The 20,039-nt window shown below is 40.1% G+C and overlaps 1 protein-coding gene across 4 annotated transcripts in view; it reads left to right on the top strand.

Moving 5' to 3' along the window:
* The window catches only part of KCNG2 (potassium voltage-gated channel modifier subfamily G member 2), a 54,465-nt gene that overhangs the window by 13,230 nt on the left and 21,196 nt on the right, over positions 1-20,039 (top strand). For all 4 annotated transcript variants that reach the window (XM_074542303.1, XM_074542301.1, XM_074542309.1 and 1 more), the window contains exon 2: positions 17,044-17,867. In XM_074542303.1, coding sequence (XP_074398404.1) covers positions 17,112-17,867 — 756 coding nt within the window. In that variant the 5' untranslated portion in view covers positions 17,044-17,111. The remainder of the gene's footprint in view (positions 1-17,043; positions 17,868-20,039) is intronic.

Here is a 20,039-nt window from a genome sequence, read left to right as displayed (position 1 = left end):
AGTGGGGGAGAAAAGTCTATTTACTTTCATCTGCTCTTTAGCTGGACAAAGTCAAAGGAAGATCTTTGCTTAATCACAGACACGTCTTGGAAACACCTGCAGGCTGAATCTTTGAATAACCTCCTTCCTCCTACTCTGAATGTTTGGAATGGGAAGCACAGGTGGGATGAGACTGGGGCTTAGGAGAAAGAGAAATTGTGTTTGTTCTGGCAGCTGCACATTTTATTGTCATTTGAAGCTACGTTAAGGTCAGTCTTGTGCTCTGTGAGTCACCTGGAAGAAGTCATGGAGCAGTGCCAGGAGCTGGCAAGCAACTGATAGTAAGTAACTGACTTAACTACAGTGATATGGTTGGAATAGAGCCAGAAGGCCAGATATGACAAAAATAGCTCAGTGTGACAGATTTCGTTTTCCTGTGCACTTTTATGGCCACACACAGTTATTTTTCATGTTCCAAGTCAACATAAGAAGTACCAATTTTCAAAGCAAGAATTAGAGCAGGAGGCCTGCAGAATATTTCTTTGAATTTTGACTTTGCAGCATGTTTCTAGTCTAGTATAAAATTTACTGGCCTCACCCTCCAGAAGGAAAAAAGAAAACAAAGAGATGCTGAAATAATATATATCCTATTTGCCTTAGGCAAAGCAGTCAGTTAATGTCATTTCACTAAGAGTAGTTGAAAAAGTGATGAGGAGAAGAACTGTTCAGGAAGTGGAAAGAAGTATGTAAAGCATGCACTTCTGGTTTTAGGGTTTGTATAGTGTGCCCAAGTTCTACTTCTAAGCATTGAATGACAGATGAAGTAAGACTGAGTAAGGCTAACTAGAGAGGTATGCTCAAAATTTGTAGTTGTATCTTGTCAGAGTGAACTTTATGTCCTTTTGCATCAGTATTGAATTTCAGCAGACCAAATTTTGAAAGGTTTTAGAACTGCCAAGGATAATGAAATGAGATCAGTCTGTGGAAGGAAAAGAAGTTGAAGGATTACAAAAAGTGCTGACACTTAACGTAGTAAACTGAAAGCCTACGTGCTACTTAGCAGGAGGAAAGAAGCCTAATCAAAAGTCAGGAGGTTTGATACCAGTCCTTGTCCTAGAAGGTAAACAACTGTATGAAAAAGAGGGGCATATGGAAGGTTAGATGTAACTATTGCAAGTAGTCATTGGAAGTTTCAAGTGGTGAAATATTCAGAATTAAACAGAAAGAAATCAGAGGTTTAAGGTAGCCTTTATTGGAACTTAACTCATTGGAAAAGGTTTTAAGAATAGGTATATGTCAGCAAAACAGAGTGACCCTGAAATAAATTATGAATGTACCAATTGCACAACTTTGCTTGTTCTGTTTGTGGAAGCACATTCTGCATTTTATAAGAGCCTCTGACCAGATTTATTTTCAGTGGATCAAATGTGATTCTTTTCATAAAGGAACTGAAAATGTATAAAAGGATAGCAATAATTTACACTGTTGCAACTTAGAATGTGTTTCTTAATGTGCAATATCCTCTAGATTAAATAGCCAAGTCTTTGTTTGGCTTCTGGTTTGTTTATTTACAATCAGTCAGGTATGAAAAATCTACATTTGACAGTGTACAGATGCATTTGAAAAGGCATTTGAATAGCTGCACAGCTAAGTAGCTGATACGGTTATGTGGACGTATTTTGAACATACAAATAAGGAGGTGGTGAAAATGCAACCTTAAATATAATTTATTTTTGCCACAGTTTTGATAATTTAAAGAGTTGTTTATTGAAAGCATCAGGAAAGCTTCATGTGTTGCCCTGTGTTCTAATAGTTACTCACCAGCCCTTTTGGGCTGGCACACTCAGCAGTGATCGAGGATGCAGAGCAGATAACAGCAGTGCACAGACCCAGACATGAAAAGTCAGGGTCAATCTCAGCTTCTGAACCAAGCACCAAAGAAAGCTTGCCAGGTAGGAAGGTAATTAAAGTATTGTTTCAAAAATCAATTTCAAGTCCTGTGGGGGTGAGATCACAATAACTTTGAAGCTAGGATCTAGGCAAATAAATTATAAGTTATTGTTTCCAAAATGTAGCTTCAGTAACCTGTATTCGGTTAACTTTTGACTTTATGGCTTAGATTTGATAGCTAAAACTGAGATGAAGTTTGCAGTAGATAACAATTGCAGGTCAATTCTTTAGCACATGTGACAATGACTGCTGATTTATATAAACTATTTCACATAATGTAATTATTCAGCTGTCTGCAGAAGGAAAAATGGACCTGGTAATGAGGAGCTGGAACTGATGCATGGTGAGTTGATACTACAAGACATTTATTTGGGGTGAAAGGGTCCTTAATAAGAGGAAAAGTATGTTGCTCCAGCAAAGAATAACTTGGAGAGAGAGTAAAGAAACTGTTCAAAAGGAGAAGAGATCTGCCAGGTTAGTAAGAAAGATTATTAGATCTGCCAGGAAGTAAGAAAAGATACTGCAAGTGACTTCTTCGCCTTTTCAGTACTAGGAAAGCGGCAGAAACTAGGCTAATGGACAAAGGTGTTTTATTCATGCTTTAGAAAAAAAAATTGAGCTCAAGATTTGGTTGAGGGGATCACCCATTAAAAAGTGACATGGACATAAGAGACGATGTCCATAAGGGAGGTGCTCATCAAGAACTGTGACACTTTCAGGAGAATTTGAAATGATTATGTCTGTGACTTGTATCAAATTCCTCCCCACTGTCTGTCTGGGATGGCTTGACTGGGGTTCTGCAGTCTTCATTGCTCCTGTCTTACTGGGTTGGAAATAAAGATGTTAAGGAAAGAAAGATGTGAAATGAGGTGGAAATGAGGCAGCATGTTGTCTATTCTCTCACCTTGTTCCCATCTTGTCCCTATAATCCTAGACTCAGTGCTCAAGAAGGCTCCTTTATAGTGGTTTCTATATTGCTTCCTCTTCTTCCTCTCATTTGGTGGAACCACACAGACTCCAGTAAGTCTTGCTGAACCTGAGAGAGCTTTGATTTTCTCTGTGCAAAATCACAACAGTCTGAAAACCTTAATAGGTTTACATGCAGAAAGACAATCTGCATCTTTCTGTATCGAGAATTAAAACACCTCCTTAATTTAGGCGTGTGTAGCCTGTCTGTTCTGCAAGATTTCATCTGCAGTTTGTAGCTGTGTATTTATAAATCTTTATGACAGTCTGACAAACACACAATATCCAGGCATTCCAACACAGTGAGTGCTCACATGATGGCTGTACATACATTATGAAAAGTGCTTGCTTTACTCTCAAAGACTGGTGAATTAAGTGGCTTTGCTTTTTCTGTCATTGCAACAAATTCCCAACTTTGTCAAGTCAGTGGGAATGCAGATTATGCATAAAACAGAAGCAGGAGAAAGCATGAGATTCTAACACATGAAAAGGATATTTAGGTGGTTAGGTTTAATTTATTTTTCATAGCTGGGCTTTGGTTTTGTATAAATACAGTGAGTAGTAGAATTTCTACAGTTTGGAGGAAACTGGGACTTTTTTACTGTGATTCATAAAGGATGCATTTTAGTTTAAAACCCTTCTACTTTACCAGTCCAGGATCAGGAAGGCTATTTGCTATTTTTAGAAAACAGCATTTATCCAGCAGCAGAAGAGGTAGCACCACTTGACATTAACCCTTTCACTGGCTTCTCTTTTTCTATTTGGCTCTTGTGTGTGAGCATGTGGAAGGGTGAGGCCCACCAGATTTTCCATAATGACATTGTATGACCACGGTATTTCCAAAAATAAGGAATAATTTGCACTGTTTTTCAACCTGTACACACGTTTGTACACACATTATAACTAAACACAGACTTATTTCCAGCTGGTCCCCATCACAAGTATCTTTATATGAGCAAACACCTGATCAAGCTACAGACACTGGAAATTCACATGCATAGGCTGAGTACTTGCAAAACCAGTATCTGCAGTGATCACATTGAACTTGAGCATTGAGGAGTTATGCTCTGATTACAGATTCAGCAAATTGCTGAATGTGTTTATCTTGGGTAAAACAGCTATATTTATTTAGTAATAAATATAGCAGCCTAATGTGAATCTTATGGAAACTTCATCTAGGATAATGTTTAGCTTTAATTACAGAAATTTTCAGGTTTACATGCACCAAAGCATGGTAGAAATCCACTATTTTTTAAAATAGCACTTCTGCTGTTTCAGTGAGTATCTCATCTGCATGGAGAGATCAGTTGGTCTGCAGCACTCACTTTTGATGTAAGAGTGCCATACTGTAAAAAGTTATGAATATGGAGGATCTTTTGTCACTGCCAAGAGATTAAAAATAAACCCCAAAAGGCTCTGTGTGCAAAGATTCTCAAAGGACCTGTTTACCTAGGGTAGTTCTGGTTGCCCAAAGTGGCTCATTCAGATGTACTAGCACATCATTCTTGCCATCCAGCTGTTGCTGTTGTGCCACATGTGCTGTCCTCAGATATGCCAAGGTGTCTCAAATTGCCCTGGGTGCCTCTATGCAGGCACCAGATTCAAGCTGCTCATTTCCACTGGAAGCCAGTGGGAGCTGATGGCTGATTTGACCCTCCTTGGTGCTTCCTGGCCTTGTGCTCCTGTGGACTGGAGCTGTGCCACAGGCATGTCATGTTGAAGATCTCATACCTGTCATTTCCCTGCCTGTTGAGGGGAATATATGGATATCTGTATAGATACACATATGAATGGGGGAAAATACAGCATTTTCTAGGGGAGTGTTTATATATAACTAAGCATGGGCTTAGTACCAGTTATGTATGTACTTGGTAATGGTTTTCTTAGGTGATATAGCAGACTGGGATCCTGATTCTGAGAGCTTTTTACAAGCTGCTTGGCACTTGCTGACTTACATTAAGAGTGCAGGAATTCAGCATGTGCTTGAATTAGGCTCTAAAATAATGAAGTAACTGCTTTCACCATGTTGATCTCTATCCTTTTATTCTTCTCCTCTGCCTTCACACTGTAAATTACATGTGGGTTTTTTTATTTAGTAGTTGTAAGCATAAAACCACCACATTATTCTCATTTATGATCACATTTTATCTCAAAACAGTGCCATTTACATTTCTTAGCTGACCACAAGAGGTTTAGCTAAGTGCTTTCTCTCTCCCACTCTCTTTCTTTAAATCCACCTGTGTTTGCTCATGTCTCTTTATTTATTTCACACTTTGTTTCCCTTTCAGATCATGAAGCTATCCTTAACACAAAAACATTTCTGTAATGATGACAGAGACACAGAAACATATCTTGTGAATGGGGTTTACTGTATAGCACTGGTAGGATCTTTCCAGTTCTGCCCATCAAGTCTTCACAGGGGTACCCTCCGCTCCAGCTTCTCAAAAGCCTGAGGACAGACCTCTCTAGAGCCCAATTCCACAGCCCATTCAATTCCTGTTGATTCAGTTGAAGCTAGACTTCGTGGAGTATGATTATACACTTCAGGACAAGGTTTCTGAGGCCAAATGGGGTTTCAAGTTGCTGTCAGGGTATAGAAGTTTTCACCAGCCAAATAAAATATTGCTGTTGGGAAGGGGACTGATTGAACTGGAGAGCAGCTGCTTAATCAGAGTTTAAAATAAATTATTCTGTATCAGTGAGCTCCTGAGACTGAATGCATTAAATAAAATAAAACAAGGTCATTTAAAGTGTAAAATAAATAATACAAAAAGAATTATGCAGTACAAATCAGATTACATGCATTTTTTTTTTGAGCATCTTCATTAAGTAGCTGTTAGCTGCATGCTTGCCAATCTTTATTCAGATTTTTAGATGCTGTGCTTTAGATATCTGTGCTTGCTTTTTACTTGATGAGCAAGCAAATTGGATATGAATTCATATTTTATGAGATGTCTTTTAATTAAAAATTTTCAGGAGGAGACAGAAAGAAAATTGTTTTGTTGCTTATTTCTTCAGTGTATCTTTTATGCTAACAATAAAGGTTGGTTGTTAGCAAAAAACCCAGTAATAGAATAATGAAGTTTTGTTTGGAACAAATGCCCTAGGATAAATAAAATTGAGGTAGATAAATCTGGGGTATTTTGCTGTCTTGCATGATACAAATTTACAGAACTGCTGATGATATAAGCCTTGTGCCTGAGAATTTCTTCTGTTCGCTGCTGTCACTGTGGAGAGTTCCTGTAGAGACCATGCTCCAGATTCTTCAATGTAGTAGATAACCTTATATTTACCAAAGTACCGGCTTACAAAAGAGCTGGAGCCCAGCTTTTTTCTTAGATCACAGAATGGAGTTTTATAGTACTTTCTTATTTAGCTGAACATCCATCTTTTTTCCCCTGACTATGCCAGTACTGCAGTGCCCTAGCACACCCAACCTCATGAGTTAGACCAGCGTATTCATCTGCAGAGAACTTTCCAGGGAGCCTCCTTTGGCAGTCAGGGAGCATAGTTGGAAAGAAAAAGAGGTGCACAATTATTCCTTCACTTGCCAGTCTCCAGCTTCTTTGAGAGCCCATCAGATCTTCTGGCAACACAAGAAAGTGAGAGCAGCTTTCTGTTGCTCAAAGTGAAATAGGCATGGATATCCTGTTAGCTGCACTATGAACTGACCACTCAGGTAAAGTTGAAAGAAGAAGAAACTTCCTCAACTCTGCTGGCCCAGTTCACCATCTTGGTCACCTTGCTGTTTTCCACGGGCAATGGAATTGCCAGGCCCGCTGCCCTTTGTAGGCCTGGTTCTGAGCAAAGCCATGGCAACACGCGCTGGGAGCGGCAGCTCCGCACGGATCCCTGTGGGACTCAGATTTGGGGTGAATTGATCTGTGCAATCTTACTGCTTCTGCTGATGTAAAGCCTCTTTGTGTGTCTGCATGGTACCCCACAACTGGCCTCTCTGACAGAGCGCTGCAGTGGGAACCTGCAGGGGGAAGTTAAAACCCATGAGGCGACCATGAAGGAGGCCTAGAGTGAAGCCTTGAACACCTCCTGAGCAAGGCTCTCAGGTATATTACCTCCTGAGGATTAAGCGTGAGCACCACAGACTGTGCAGCTCACGAAGTCTTACTCATAGAAGGGGAAGGCCAGCTGGCAGTGAACTGAAGTAACTGGAAGTTCCTCATAATCTTTCTGATGGTAATAAGATTTAAAACATGATAACACAGAGGAAGAAACCAGCAGCTTTGAAGTGTGCCATAGATTCTGGGATCTGGCAGTGATTTATTGTTTGTCTCACTTGCGGAATAATGTATGCCTTATGAGTAACAACATGTCATTTTGCTGCATGAAAATAATTGCTCAGAAACAAATTCTTATCAGTAGTGGTGATGCTGTGAAATTAATTCCTTAGTGGTATTTTATCCCAGGGTTTCTGTGTATTTGTCAGTATTGCAGGCAGAAAGGTGGTGAGCAATCTGGCAGAGACTGATGGAATTCTGGACAGAGGAGTGCTTTCTCATGGAGAAAAGGAATTGTTCATTTGCTAGCCCAAGTGCAAAAACAATTAGTGAATAAATAGCCACCCTGAGCATCCTTTAAAGGTATTTAAAGGTCTAAAGCAACCTTTAAAGGATTGTTGTCATAGTGTTGATATTATTGTCTGCTTTCACTGCCCCAAGAGCTCACCTTATTCAGTGGTATGTATAAACCTATTGGGTCAAAAACCTCTAGTCTGGGGAGCTGGTCAGGGAATTTGGCTTCTCACACATGTGGCATTATAGCAGTTCTCTGGAAATGTTGCATCAGTGCTTCTGCATGACATCTGATCTACCAGGGTTCTCCACCAAGATATCAGTGAAATGTTTTCAGCTATTGCATACATGAATAATTAGCCTGCCAGCCTTTCTCTTGTATCTGTTCCAGTGTTTTTGAAAGGAAAGGTGATTTATGAAGGATTCAATGATTGCTGAAGATATTGCATATAACTGGATCAGTCATATTTTACCTAACTTTAAAGCCATCATCTTCACAATGGAATCCATTAATTCCCATTGCATTGTATACACAAGTCCATTGAAATTTTCTAGAGAACAAGGTCTTAAAAATGCTATCATCCTCTGTCTGTGTGCTGACTGAAATAATTGCATTAGAGAAAGTGCAAAGTTTTCTTATCATTTTGGCTTTTTATGAAAATTAAAACTGGTAACATTATCAGATGATCTTTTAAGTGAGTGAGTGTGTTTCGTGAATTCAAGTGTTTCTCTACTGAATTTCTCCACAGAAATGGCAGTTCAGTGGAGGGGAAAGTGGGTTGCAGGTGAGAGAGATTACAGAAATGCCTTAGACTAATACAGGTCATTTTCATCCTCTTCAATAGCAGGGTAAGAATGTGGAAATGCATCTGTAAACCCAAACTGCAAAAGACCTCTCTACCTGTTTGAGGGGGAAAAATATAAACTGTCTCCCACCTTTTCAGGAAACAAAAGAATCAGTTGCTACCACATTTTTCTAGGAGGAATTCAGGACAGAAGGTGTAATGAAATTGACATTTTGAAACAGAGTTTTGTGTTAAATCTATATAAATACATGAGGGGTTCTTTGTTAGTCATAGTATTAGTTTTCCTGCTTATTTGAGCACAAATTTTAATTTTTTTATTTACTTCAAGCTGCTGCAGTATTTCCAGTTCACCGCAACTGAAAGCTGCAAAATGCAGATGTCCCTGGGTAAAGACTGCCCAGAATAGAAGTAAAGGGCTCTGGGAACGCCCCGTTCCAGGCAGTGGTGGTTGTTCCTTGTGCAAATGCAAGTTGTGTACAGAGCCAGATCTGGAACAACACCTCACTTAAAAACACATCTGGAGGACAGGATTCCTGAATTCTGTCCGCAGCAGATAGGGCAGGTAATTCTTGCCGCACTAAGCAGCAGTTATTAGCACTGTGTCAGTATTCCCAGTGCTCAGTAAGGGCATCATGCCACAGAGTTATGAACACCCTCTGTTTAGAAGTCACCTCATTCAAGGGCTCTGGAACCACAGCCATATTAATCTTCTGCAAAATAAGTGTGTCACTGTGAGTGTGGGTAGGGATATTGGGACAAACAAGGCAGAACAAGCTCTGGGGACACCAGATGTGCGCAAAGAGAGTGATGAGCTAAAGTGGACAGACTTTAGGCCAGGAACTATCCTTTAACCAGTGTCTCTCTGAGATAATTCTATTGCATGTGGAGTTTTGTTTGATCCAGTTCCTGTTAACTCCAACCATGGATTAAATATACAATCTTAATGAATCTCAATTTACAAAGTATTGTATGCAATGATGTTAATAATTAACCACAATCATGTTAAATTTAGAGACAGAATTGTGTTTAAGTAGAGATGGGAATATTTTTGAGGTCAATGCACAATTGACTTACGAAACACACATGAGAACAAGAATGTCATCTGCAAAAAAACAACGAAAACACATAAAATCCAGTGCTCTCTAATTCAATCTAACAAGAGAAGCAAGATGCATCTGTGTACAATTTGTTTTCTCTGCAAAGGATTCCATGTGGAAATTTAAAAGGCCAAATCTGCATCTGAAATCTTTGAGCAGTTAACAAGAGCATTTATTCATAGAATCATTTAGGCTGGAGAAGACCCTTAGGATCCCTGAGTTGAACCATTAGCCTGGCATTGCCAAGGTCAGCACTGAACCACATCCCTAGGTGCAGTGTCTGCAGGATCTCCAGGGATGCTGACTCAACCACTTCCCTCAGCAGCCTTTCCAATCCTTCATAAGTCTTCCCGTGAAGAAATTTTTCCTGATATCCAGTCTGAACTTCTCCTGGCACAATTTGAGGCTGTTTCCTCTCATTCTTTCACATTCAGTCATATGTGTCTAACAACTATTTGTACAAACCTGTGAATGGCGCTGAAAGAGACACAAGGACAGGTTCAGTTATTAGGAAAAATGCCCCACAAATCTTTATGACCTTCTGAATGTGAAACTGGGCTAAGAGTGGCGTCACACAGCCAAACCTTCTTATTTCTAGTGAGAAATCTAGTTGGTAAATTCTGTATGAAATCAAGCATATTAATCATGTGGGTGGGAAGCTGCTAAGTATAGAATTGCAAAAACCTGTAGAATGGATCAGAAAGAAAAGATCAGTGTTAGGAGCAGAGCTTGAATTAAAAACTGCTTTTTCCCCCCTGCAGTGATCTGCAGACCAACTGGAACACTTGACTGGTAATTCTGTGATTTTCAAAGACACCAAAACTTGTTTGGTTTTTTGTGCTTCCTGAATTTTGGCAACAGAAATGAGACAATTTGTTTAATTCCCTGGATGAGAGGGATAAACAATGCTGTTTTAAAATACTACACAGTCTGTCACTTTTGCATTTAATAGTGCCATTCATGGTGTATCTTAGGCCAGTTCTGGGTATGTAATCATGACTGGAGCAGATACTTTAAAAACTGGATTTTGATTATTTTTTTATTCTGAAATACAACAAACTAAGAACAGGAAAAGAAATATTTCAGATTGGCAACTAACTCGTAGTACCTTATCTGACTGGCTGATTAAATGGGATACTAACAGGATTCATCAGTAAAGGTCCTAAAATAAACTTGTGTGTGATTAATGGATGAATAAAAATTTCACTATCTAGTGGCTGCCAGTAAGGGTCAAAGATACTGTGCTCACAGGGCTCAGTCTCTGACCAAGCAAGAGCAGACAGAACGCATTTTAATTTTAGGCTTTTGACACTGTATACTTAATCCAAGGTTGCAATTAACAGGAATTGGATCAAACAAATCTCCATGTCCAATCTAATCTTCCCAGAGTCTGGGAGGTACAGCTCTGCTCTGAAGTCCCTTCCCTTTCATCCTCTTGGTGCATATTTGGAGTCTGTTCAGTTGTTCAGGAAATATGAACTGAAGGTGAAAGCACATTTTACAAACCTGTTTTTCTGGTAACCAACTGAAGGTTAAGTCACCTAAATAAATAAAGCATGGTTTAAACATGATGCTCTATTTTATTGTAAGTAGTAATAATTCTGTGGGGAAAAACTTTTCTGCCTAATCTTTGCAGTCTCTGCTTGTTTTTTATTTATAGTTCTTTTTAAGTGAAATACATGTTTTAAGTCCTTTGTGAAATCTTTAATCTTGCTAGCCTGAAGAGAATTTTGTAATTCTGGGTAGAATGCAGAAATAAGCAGTTCTTCCTCTGTCTGTATTTTATCTAGCACATCTGTCTTTGTCTGCTGTGCAACTGAAGTGTGCAAATAGCTTCATAGAAATAATAGTTTGGTGCTATTTAGAGTACAAAGATAAGTGGGCACAGAAATCTTGTGGATGTGCAGAATAAGACAGGATTTAGCTATGAAGATATAGGTAAGGATCCCATAGTTTCACATAGGTAGTTCAACCAAATTCCTGATTTCATAAAGATGTCACATTGTTATTACTTTCACTATAGAACTCTGGTAAGTGCAATGACACAAGATAACTCATAATCTGTCTAATGGAGACAAATAGCTATGGGTGTATGTCAGAATAATTAATGTTGAGTCAAGTTAATTTTTTCATTTAACAAATTGAATTGTTTCAGCTAATTATGTAGTGTGGCCTAAATGTGGTGAGGGATGTTCAGAGAAGAAAATTATTACTTTTTTCCTCCAGTGAAATAATGAAAATATTAAGGAAAATGTACATTCAGTGTATGAAACAATGTCCAGCTTCACATGCTGAATTTTGCAGCCTTCATTACAGCATTAGTCTCCTGGGCTTCTTGGACTGACCAATGCAGCATCCTCCTCAAGGCCCCCAAAACACTCTCTGGAGAAGACTATCTTGGCTGTTGTGCTCCATACCTATAAAAGAAGCCCTTTTTTCTCTGTTAGATGGGTAAGGTGGTGTCACTGCTTCCTGTTACTCTCATGAAGAAACAGACAAAATGAAGGGCTGCTCAAAATTCTAGTACCTTTTCAACTTCTTGAGCTATTGCCTTCCCTAAGCAGGGGCTTAGGAGGTTAGGGATATTAAAGTTTACTGGCAGTAAATACAGAAATATGTACAATTTGACTGTGCCCAAGTTACAGTTCCCCTGAAAGGAGGCTGTAGCGAGGTGCGGTTCAGTCTCTTCTCCCAAGTACCAAGAGACAGGACAGGGGGAAACATCCCAGGTTGTGCCAGGGCAGGTTTAGATTGGATATTAGAAAGCATTTCTTCACCGATAAGGTGGTCAAGCATTGAAACAGGCTGCCCAGGGAAGTGTGAGTCACCATTCCTGGAGGTATTTAAAAGTCTGTAGATGTGGCATTCTGGGACATGGTTTAGTGGTGGACTTGGCAGTGTCAGGGTAATGGTTGGACTCAGGGATCCCCTAAGGGTCTTTTCCAACATAAATGATTCTATGATTCTGTAATAATGAGTATGTAGGGAGCCATAATCATGTTTGGTGTGAACAAACTCAGAAGCTAATTTCCCAGATCCCCTAGGATCTGTCTTCCAGGCTTAGCTGCATCTGTTTTACCATATCCTCCCAGTCCCCTTTTCAGTTTTGTTTTGTTGGGGTTTATTTCATTTTGTTTTTAAATATGTGTATTTCTCACACCCCATCTGTTTTGCATTTTGTAAGCCTCATGGGCAGGTGCTCTCCTCTCCATGTTTCCACAGTGACTGGCAAGGATTTATTATTGGGAGTCAAAGTTCTACTGGATTGTAAATAAGTACAGGAGTAACATGGATCTCCTAAGCCTCTTCGTCCACACTATTAGCTGTAACATCACCAAATGGAAGGTCAAATGCCTGTGTAAAAGTGATTGTGTGTGCTGTGATTTATAAATCATGTCACAGTAAAAAGTGGGAACTGCTTTGGTCCCAGGCAGCAATGCCAGGTTTCAGCACATCCCTGACTAGAAATGGCTGAGCACTGCGGAACAGATTCACTGACTCAACTCGCATTGGAGCTGAGAGAAAACATCTCGTGGTCACCCTAATATATGTTTTATGTTTGTGGCTTTAAATTATGACACAATTACCCGTTCTCTGTCAAAATGTGTTTCATTTCACAAAGGAAATCTTAAAACATTAATTACTAAAAGGACTCACAGCTTCCTCTTGCTATTGTAGCCCAAACGTAAGCTTTCAATACTTTGTAATTTTACAGCAGCAGTTAAAAAGAGACTGTTCCCAAAATCACAGAGTAGTTTAAGTAGAAAGGGACCTCCAGAGTTCATCTGATTTATCTGCCACTTCTCAAAGTGGCATCAGCTAGAACAGGTTACTTGGGACTGTGTCCAGATGGGTTTTCAATATCCTCAAAGACAGAGCTTCCACCATCTCTCAGCATTCTCTTTCAGTGTTTGACCACCCTCAGAGTAACAGTTTTCCTCTGTGCAACTGCACAAAGACCTCTAAATTCTCCCCGTTTCAACCCCCAACCCCTCCTCTGCCCCCAGCCACCTGCTTTTGCCTGCAGCCCCTTCAGAGCCACCTGCTCAGGCTGGTTTCTCAGAATAGGTGTGAGCGCTCTGCCCATGACACTTTCCTGTACCCCCACTTATGAGTGCAGGCTTTATGTGGCTGCCCTTCCTCACGAGGTCTCTCCTGCCACGGCACCCTGCAGTCTTTGCTCCACCACTACCTCCCTTCCATCACTGTTTTCAAGTTCTCCTTGCCACGCTGCTCAGCCTCTTGGTAGGGATGATTTTGCCCCATTTTTCATTCTTATCCAAGGTAACTTGAGACCAGAGGAACCTCATGCAGAATCACATATGACTTAGATGCAGTGATACTGATAGAATGGGACAATGAGGAATGCTGGTGTGAAGAGAAGTTCTGGGAACAGGCAAAGTGAAGAGGCAGTAAACAGGAAAATAGCCCTTTCTCCACTGAGGAAATAATTCAGCAAAAAGAAGAATGTGAGGCAGTTGTGTGCTTCTGACATTTATTAAGTCTTTAAAATCTTTGATAAGAAATACCTGTATTGTGAAGATCTCAGCTGTTTGCTGCTGACAAAATGTGGCTGAACTTAAATGTGTGTGTAGACATATACATGTGCATACACAGATGGCCAAGGAAAGTACTTCTTAGTGAATAAAAATTGTTGGAATATACTTCAAAAATAAAAAAGGATGACCCACCCTGTATATGATCCTCAAACTGAAATAATCATGCAGCATTTCTCCCACAGCACTTCAAAATTATAAACAACAAATATAGAGTCAAATTCTATCCTTCATCCCTATGATGGGCGACTTATTCCAGACTGTGTTTTAATAGTCTTTCATACACCCATGTGTCAGATTAAATAGTAGAAATGCCAACTGGATGACAATGTAGTATCATTTCTGGAAGTATTGGCTTTTAATATTAATCTTCAACGGGATGCTTTACTGCAGGCATGTGCATACATTAGATAACCCTGGCATACAGAGAGTATTTTAAGACCTACATAATTTTGAAACACCCTTTAATATTTAGTGATAGTCATGATACATTCCATGCACATAAGATCAGAAGCAGACCTTCCAGGCTAGTTTTACTTCTCAGGATGGATGCCAAATTGGGACCCCACAGCATTTTGGTTTTCTATAGGACAGTTAAAATGGCACCACAAGCTGTTCTCTGACATCTGAGCCTGGTCTTGGGCAGTCAGATCACAAGGTGGAAGTGTCAAGAAGAATAATAAATACAACTGTCTTCGCATGTTTATCTTTTAATCTGAGATTAAATATGAGATATCCAAAACATATGCTGCCGGCTATTATGGATTCTGGGACATTGAACTGTGATGTCAGAAAATTCATTTTAGTTACTGAACTCCAGCATCTGGTGCTGCCTGCACTGTCCAGAATCAACCTGTTAAATCATAGACAACTTTAATTTGTAATTACTTCTCTCTCACTTTCTATTTATCCACCTATGATTAAAAAACAAACGCATTCTTAAGCTTTAGATTTAAGCAACATCATTTTATATCCACAAAATAAAAGACTAACCCTCTGTAATTCATAGATTTTGTAGCAAACAACATGCTTACAGATTTTCACATTGAGTTAGCTGCTGCTTAGAAGGAGAAAGAGGTGCATGTAAGATTAGATTCAAAGCAGTTCTGTGAAATCTATGTAGCCTCTTTATGCAACAACCTGCTACACGGGGGAGAGGAAAAAAATAAATCCTGGCCTTGATGTCAAAACAATGTAAACTCCTTTTAGTATGTTGACTTGTGGAACAAGTGAGGCATGAAAACAAAAGTGCAGAGCCCTCAGTACTGACTGTGAATATTTTATCTTACCAAGAGAAAGCAACAAGAGACCAAATCCTTAAAGCATATGCTGTGCTGACAGTGCGCTCTCACTGTGACAGTAATGGTATTTGCAATCCCGGCTGCACTCTAGCCTGTGCTGTAAAAGCACCCATTCCTGAGAGTATGTGTTGCCCTTCCCTGGCCCTTAGCCAGATGAAGGAGCTCTTCTCTGTTACTCATGTTGCCCTGTAGAAACGAATGTTTAAACTATTATTTCTCTACCCCGAAGTGAAATTGTAGAGATTTTGGCATCATTAGCTCTTCTGAAATTTTCACGGTGCTGAAAAACTATATTTGGATGACTGTTGCTTTTTGCACACAAAGTAACCATTCTCTGACTCTTTACAAATATCTAAGTGTTGTTCTGAAATTCAGGGACTGAATCCTCATAGAAATGTTGAAGCAAAAATACCACTGTTACTGCAGTGTTTTTGTTGGAGAGTGGTTGGTAAGAATGTTTAGAGGGTGATTCAGGGCTGTGACTGAAAGTATTCACCAGTCTCTGTCAGAGATCATTTTGACTAAGTCTAATGAGGTAAGTTGGTGAGCTGATTAAGGATAAAAGAAGTTGCTCCTCTGGGAATGTGTTTGAATGTGAGTGCTCTCCAGTTTTTCCTAGCACCCTTTTGTTTGTTCTTCTCTCCCAGCTGAGGCATGAGATTCAGAGGGAATTGTTGCTTATAAATTATGAATTTACTGCCTCACAATTACCATTCTGTCATCAAAAATATCAATTTTTCCTTCACTAGTCAGTTCTTTCTCAGTTTCTCCATCCTCTGCTTAAAATTGTTCCCCATCACTACATCATACTCAGCCCAGGTCTTTGTGTGGAGACCCAGTCATCCTACACAGACTTCTTATTTCCTACTTCATATTTGAGCAATTCAGGAAATTTTGGGTGATTCACAAATGTGATTACACGGTAGCATTTCAAGACATCCCAGTATTGCTTTAGAGAGACAGCTTGGAAGAATGCATGTGATGGGCTTTAGAGAAAGTAAGGAAGCAATGTGGATTGTGGTGTGGTAAAGCAGGGATAAGCAAGAGGCACAAATTAAATCCTGGAATCATACATAATTCCTTCTAAATGTGTCCAGTTGTGTTCTGCACTATCCAGAAGTAAGAGCAGCAACCGAGTCACTTCCAGCTTGGCTTCATTCTGAGTTTGATCTCCTGTTTCAGAGCTGCTGACAGGCTGCTTGGAACCCTGTCCACAACTGCAGCCAAGCCCATAGCAGAGCTTCCAGCAGTTACAGGCTTCCAGGCAAGCTCTGGTTTCAGCTCAGACCCAGCATGCCCTCAGCTCCCACATATTCATTGCTGTTGCTAGGCTTGCTGAAGTTAGGTTGGGAATTACCCATGTTTTTGCCATGACATTTCTGACTGTACTGTAAGTATCCATTTTATCCTCACCCTATAGGCTTTTTGCAATAGGAACATAATGTAGATGGTCCAAAATAATAAAAAAAACATTTGCAACTAAGTTTTTTAATTAGGTTGCTAAACTGTAAATTGCCATTTATGCACATGATAAGATTTCTCTTCTAGTATGCATTGATGTCCAGGATATAGCTTGAACCTCTAGAAATTTCTAAAAATTATGATACACTGGTTTTGTTTCCATTCAACCACTAACTAAGAAATTACACTCTACTCTACACTCTAGAAGTAACAGCATGGCTTCTGACTTGATTGTAGTGTAAGTTCTTTCCTCAAGCAGCTATCAAGCAAAGATAGTCCTAAAATAATGGGGGAAGAAGGAATGCCATAGAGAAGAGTTTCTCGGGAGGGAGAGGATAGGATTGTTATAATTTAAGGGTGCCCCACTTCTCTTGTAATTTTAAAATTCTGTTTTACAGATAGACTTTCTGGTCAAGCTCCAGATGCTTTTGTTTGAGTAGCCTCAACCTCCCTATGGACTCAACAGATGTACCACGAAATGGCATTGCTCACTGGGAATGCAGATCCTGACTTCAGCTCCCGCTCCTTCAACAACTTGGAAAACCTCTGTGAAGTGCAAACCAAGAAAGGATTCTTCTACAAAAAGGCCAAACTTCTGCATCCTGGAGAAGACTTGTGCTGCTTAGCCCGCTTGGATGACCGGTCCAGGTTTGTGATCATCAACGTAGGTGGTATTAAGTACAAAATTCCCTGGACCACCTTGGAGAACTGCCCCTTGACCAGGCTTGGGAAGCTAAAATCCTGCAATAATTATGATGAGATCATGGACATCTGCGATGATTATGATGTTAGCTGCAATGAATTTTTTTTTGACCGTAATCCTAGTGCCTTCAGAACAATCATGACATTCCTGACAGCTGGGAAGCTGAGGCTTCTCAGGGAGATGTGTGCTCTTTCGTTCCAGGAGGAGCTTGTGTACTGGGGGATAGAAGAGGACCACCTGGAGTGGTGCTGTAAAAAGAGACTGCGACAGAAAGAGGAAGAGGCAGCTGAGGCCAGGCTGTTTGAGAGGGAGATGGTGTTTAATGAAGCTACGCAAAGTGCCTTCCAGGACAGCAGCCGACTGAGTCTGTGCATGCGAAAGCTCAGGGATATGGTGGAGAACCCCCACTCAGGGATCCCAGGAAAGATCTTTGCTTGTATTTCAATCTCTTTTGTTGCCATCACTGCTGTCAGCCTCTGCATCAGCACCATGCCCGATGTCAGAGAAGAGGAGGATCGGGTAAGTGCAGCTTTTCTTGGGGTACAGCATGTTTTGCATTCTTGTCTCCTCGGGAAAGGTGACAGGAAAAATCACTCCAGCAGATATGCAGGCATTGTGTTCAGTACATATGATGTGGAGGGCTGGCTGGATAGAGCACAGAAAGGGTTATGTCACTTAAAAGTGAAACAAGGTTGGGCCAAACTCTGCCTGCTAGCCCAGCTTAGCCAGTTCACACCAGCAGAAAATCTTACCCACCAGATTTGTTTTCTGACATGTCTAACCAGATGACAAACTAGCTACTCTGGGGATAAAAAAACAGCCTTTCTTTTTGTTTAATGTTTTGAGGTTAAGTTTAGAGCTAACAAACCAATTTTCCCTAAAGGTACTTTAACAATTTGAATGAAGTCTCAGTGTGCAAGTGTAAAAACCACATCTAAAGTATTTTGATGCCATAGGGTGATGTAAAGGCCAGCGAAGCTGAGGCAGCAACTTAACAGCAGAAACAGAGCGATTGTCCCAATTTTCAGACCTGCTTGGTATTCTCAAGCGTAAGCTGGGGATGATTCATGCCCTTGAAAATCAAGTCTTACAGATATTTTGTTTATTCTTTAGTTCATCAAATTTCCTAAGGGTTTAGTCCCTTTTTTGTGCAAGCAGTTCACTTCCCTAGGATTAATTGTATGTAGGCCAGGAAGAGCTCATCTGAAAAATGGTAGAGGAGGACATTCACATTTTCTTCACATATGTGCTGAAATGCAATCTGAGGAGTTGGGGGTGGGGAGGGGTTGAGGAATTCATGCCCTCTCTAGTTTTACCCAAGTCCAAGCCTGACACGAAATGTTTGGGCTTATTTCCCAGCCCCGTGGTCATTAAATGTGATTGTGAACTTCAGCTGCTAAGACAGTACCTCACCTCATGAAATGCTGCCTCTGAGCTGAAGGCTGAGCCCTCCTGAAGCAGCTCTTCCCATGTGCTGTCACCCAGGGGCTGGATGGCTTGTGCCCTACTGCCACAAGCAGAAAAGAGGGAGATCATCCCCAGACCGGAGGCATTTGCTGTTATATCACCTTGAAAGTAAAATGCAAGGTGATGGAAAATGGATCCAGCTACTCCAGAGAGCCCCCTACACCTCACTGGGCACCCTGTGTACAGTTAAACCCACCCTTTGCTTGCAAGGTCTGCTCGGGTTACATCTCAGCTGAGGAGTTTGATTTGGAATCAGACTCTTTCAGCAGCAGCTAGGAAAAAAAGAATAAAACATTTGGTATGTTGACTGATGTATGATTTATTATCAGATCTTTATTTTAAAGCCTTTTTCTGATTTAAAATTTGAAGATGGTAGTAGTGGGTACTAGTTCACACTGTGTTGTCCTAATAATGCTTTTTAAGATATCATTTCTAAAACACATGCCTTTTACTGTAATTAACCATCAGGGCTCTGGTATCCTGAATTCTAACTACAAGGGATATTCTACTGTTGAAAACTCAGATGTATTATTATGTTAGACCATTCCTAAAATCTCATAATTCTAAAAACAATAGTTCAGCTCTCACAGGTTTAAGTGAGAGCTGAATTATTGCTTTTAGAATTATGAGAGTTTAGGAATGGTCTAACATAAATAAGGACTCATAACAATAGGCTAATAATGTTTTTTGGGTGAAGCAGGATAATAATGAGGATAGAAAAAGCATTTGAGAGAAGTCTGGATTTCTTGGTAAATGGGAACCATTAGAAGGAGAACATTTTCATAGTCAAATGCAAAATTTTGCAATAAAGACAAATGCAGGCCTGCTCATGTAAAAGCAGGGACTCTGGTTCCTAAAATGAGGCACTGAATAGTATTTAGTGTACAAGCAACCATAAATTCCTATTGCAGCATAAAGTCAGAAGGCTTAATGCCATCCTTGAATAGCTAAACTGGGGAGTATTAATAGGAAGCTGGAAGATTTTTTGTGCCTGTATGCAGTATTGATGAGACTGACACTAGAATTCTGCAGTTGGTTCTCACATTCATGTTTTTCATGGTGTTTTGGAAAACTGGGAGAAGACTAAAGACCTGTAAATCTTAGACACCTGGGGAAAATGCCATACAATAAGAAACTTGAACATTTCAGTTGATTTAAATTATTGGAAGGAAGGTGAGTGGATTATGCAGCACGTAAGTTTTTTGTGAGGGGAGAAGAACTGTA

The sequence above is a fragment of the Zonotrichia albicollis genome, chromosome 1 (assembly GCF_047830755.1).
Source record: "Zonotrichia albicollis isolate bZonAlb1 chromosome 1, bZonAlb1.hap1, whole genome shotgun sequence".
Classification (NCBI taxonomy): domain Eukaryota; kingdom Metazoa; phylum Chordata; class Aves; order Passeriformes; family Passerellidae; genus Zonotrichia; species Zonotrichia albicollis.
This window is presented reverse-complemented; position numbering and strand designations above follow the sequence as displayed.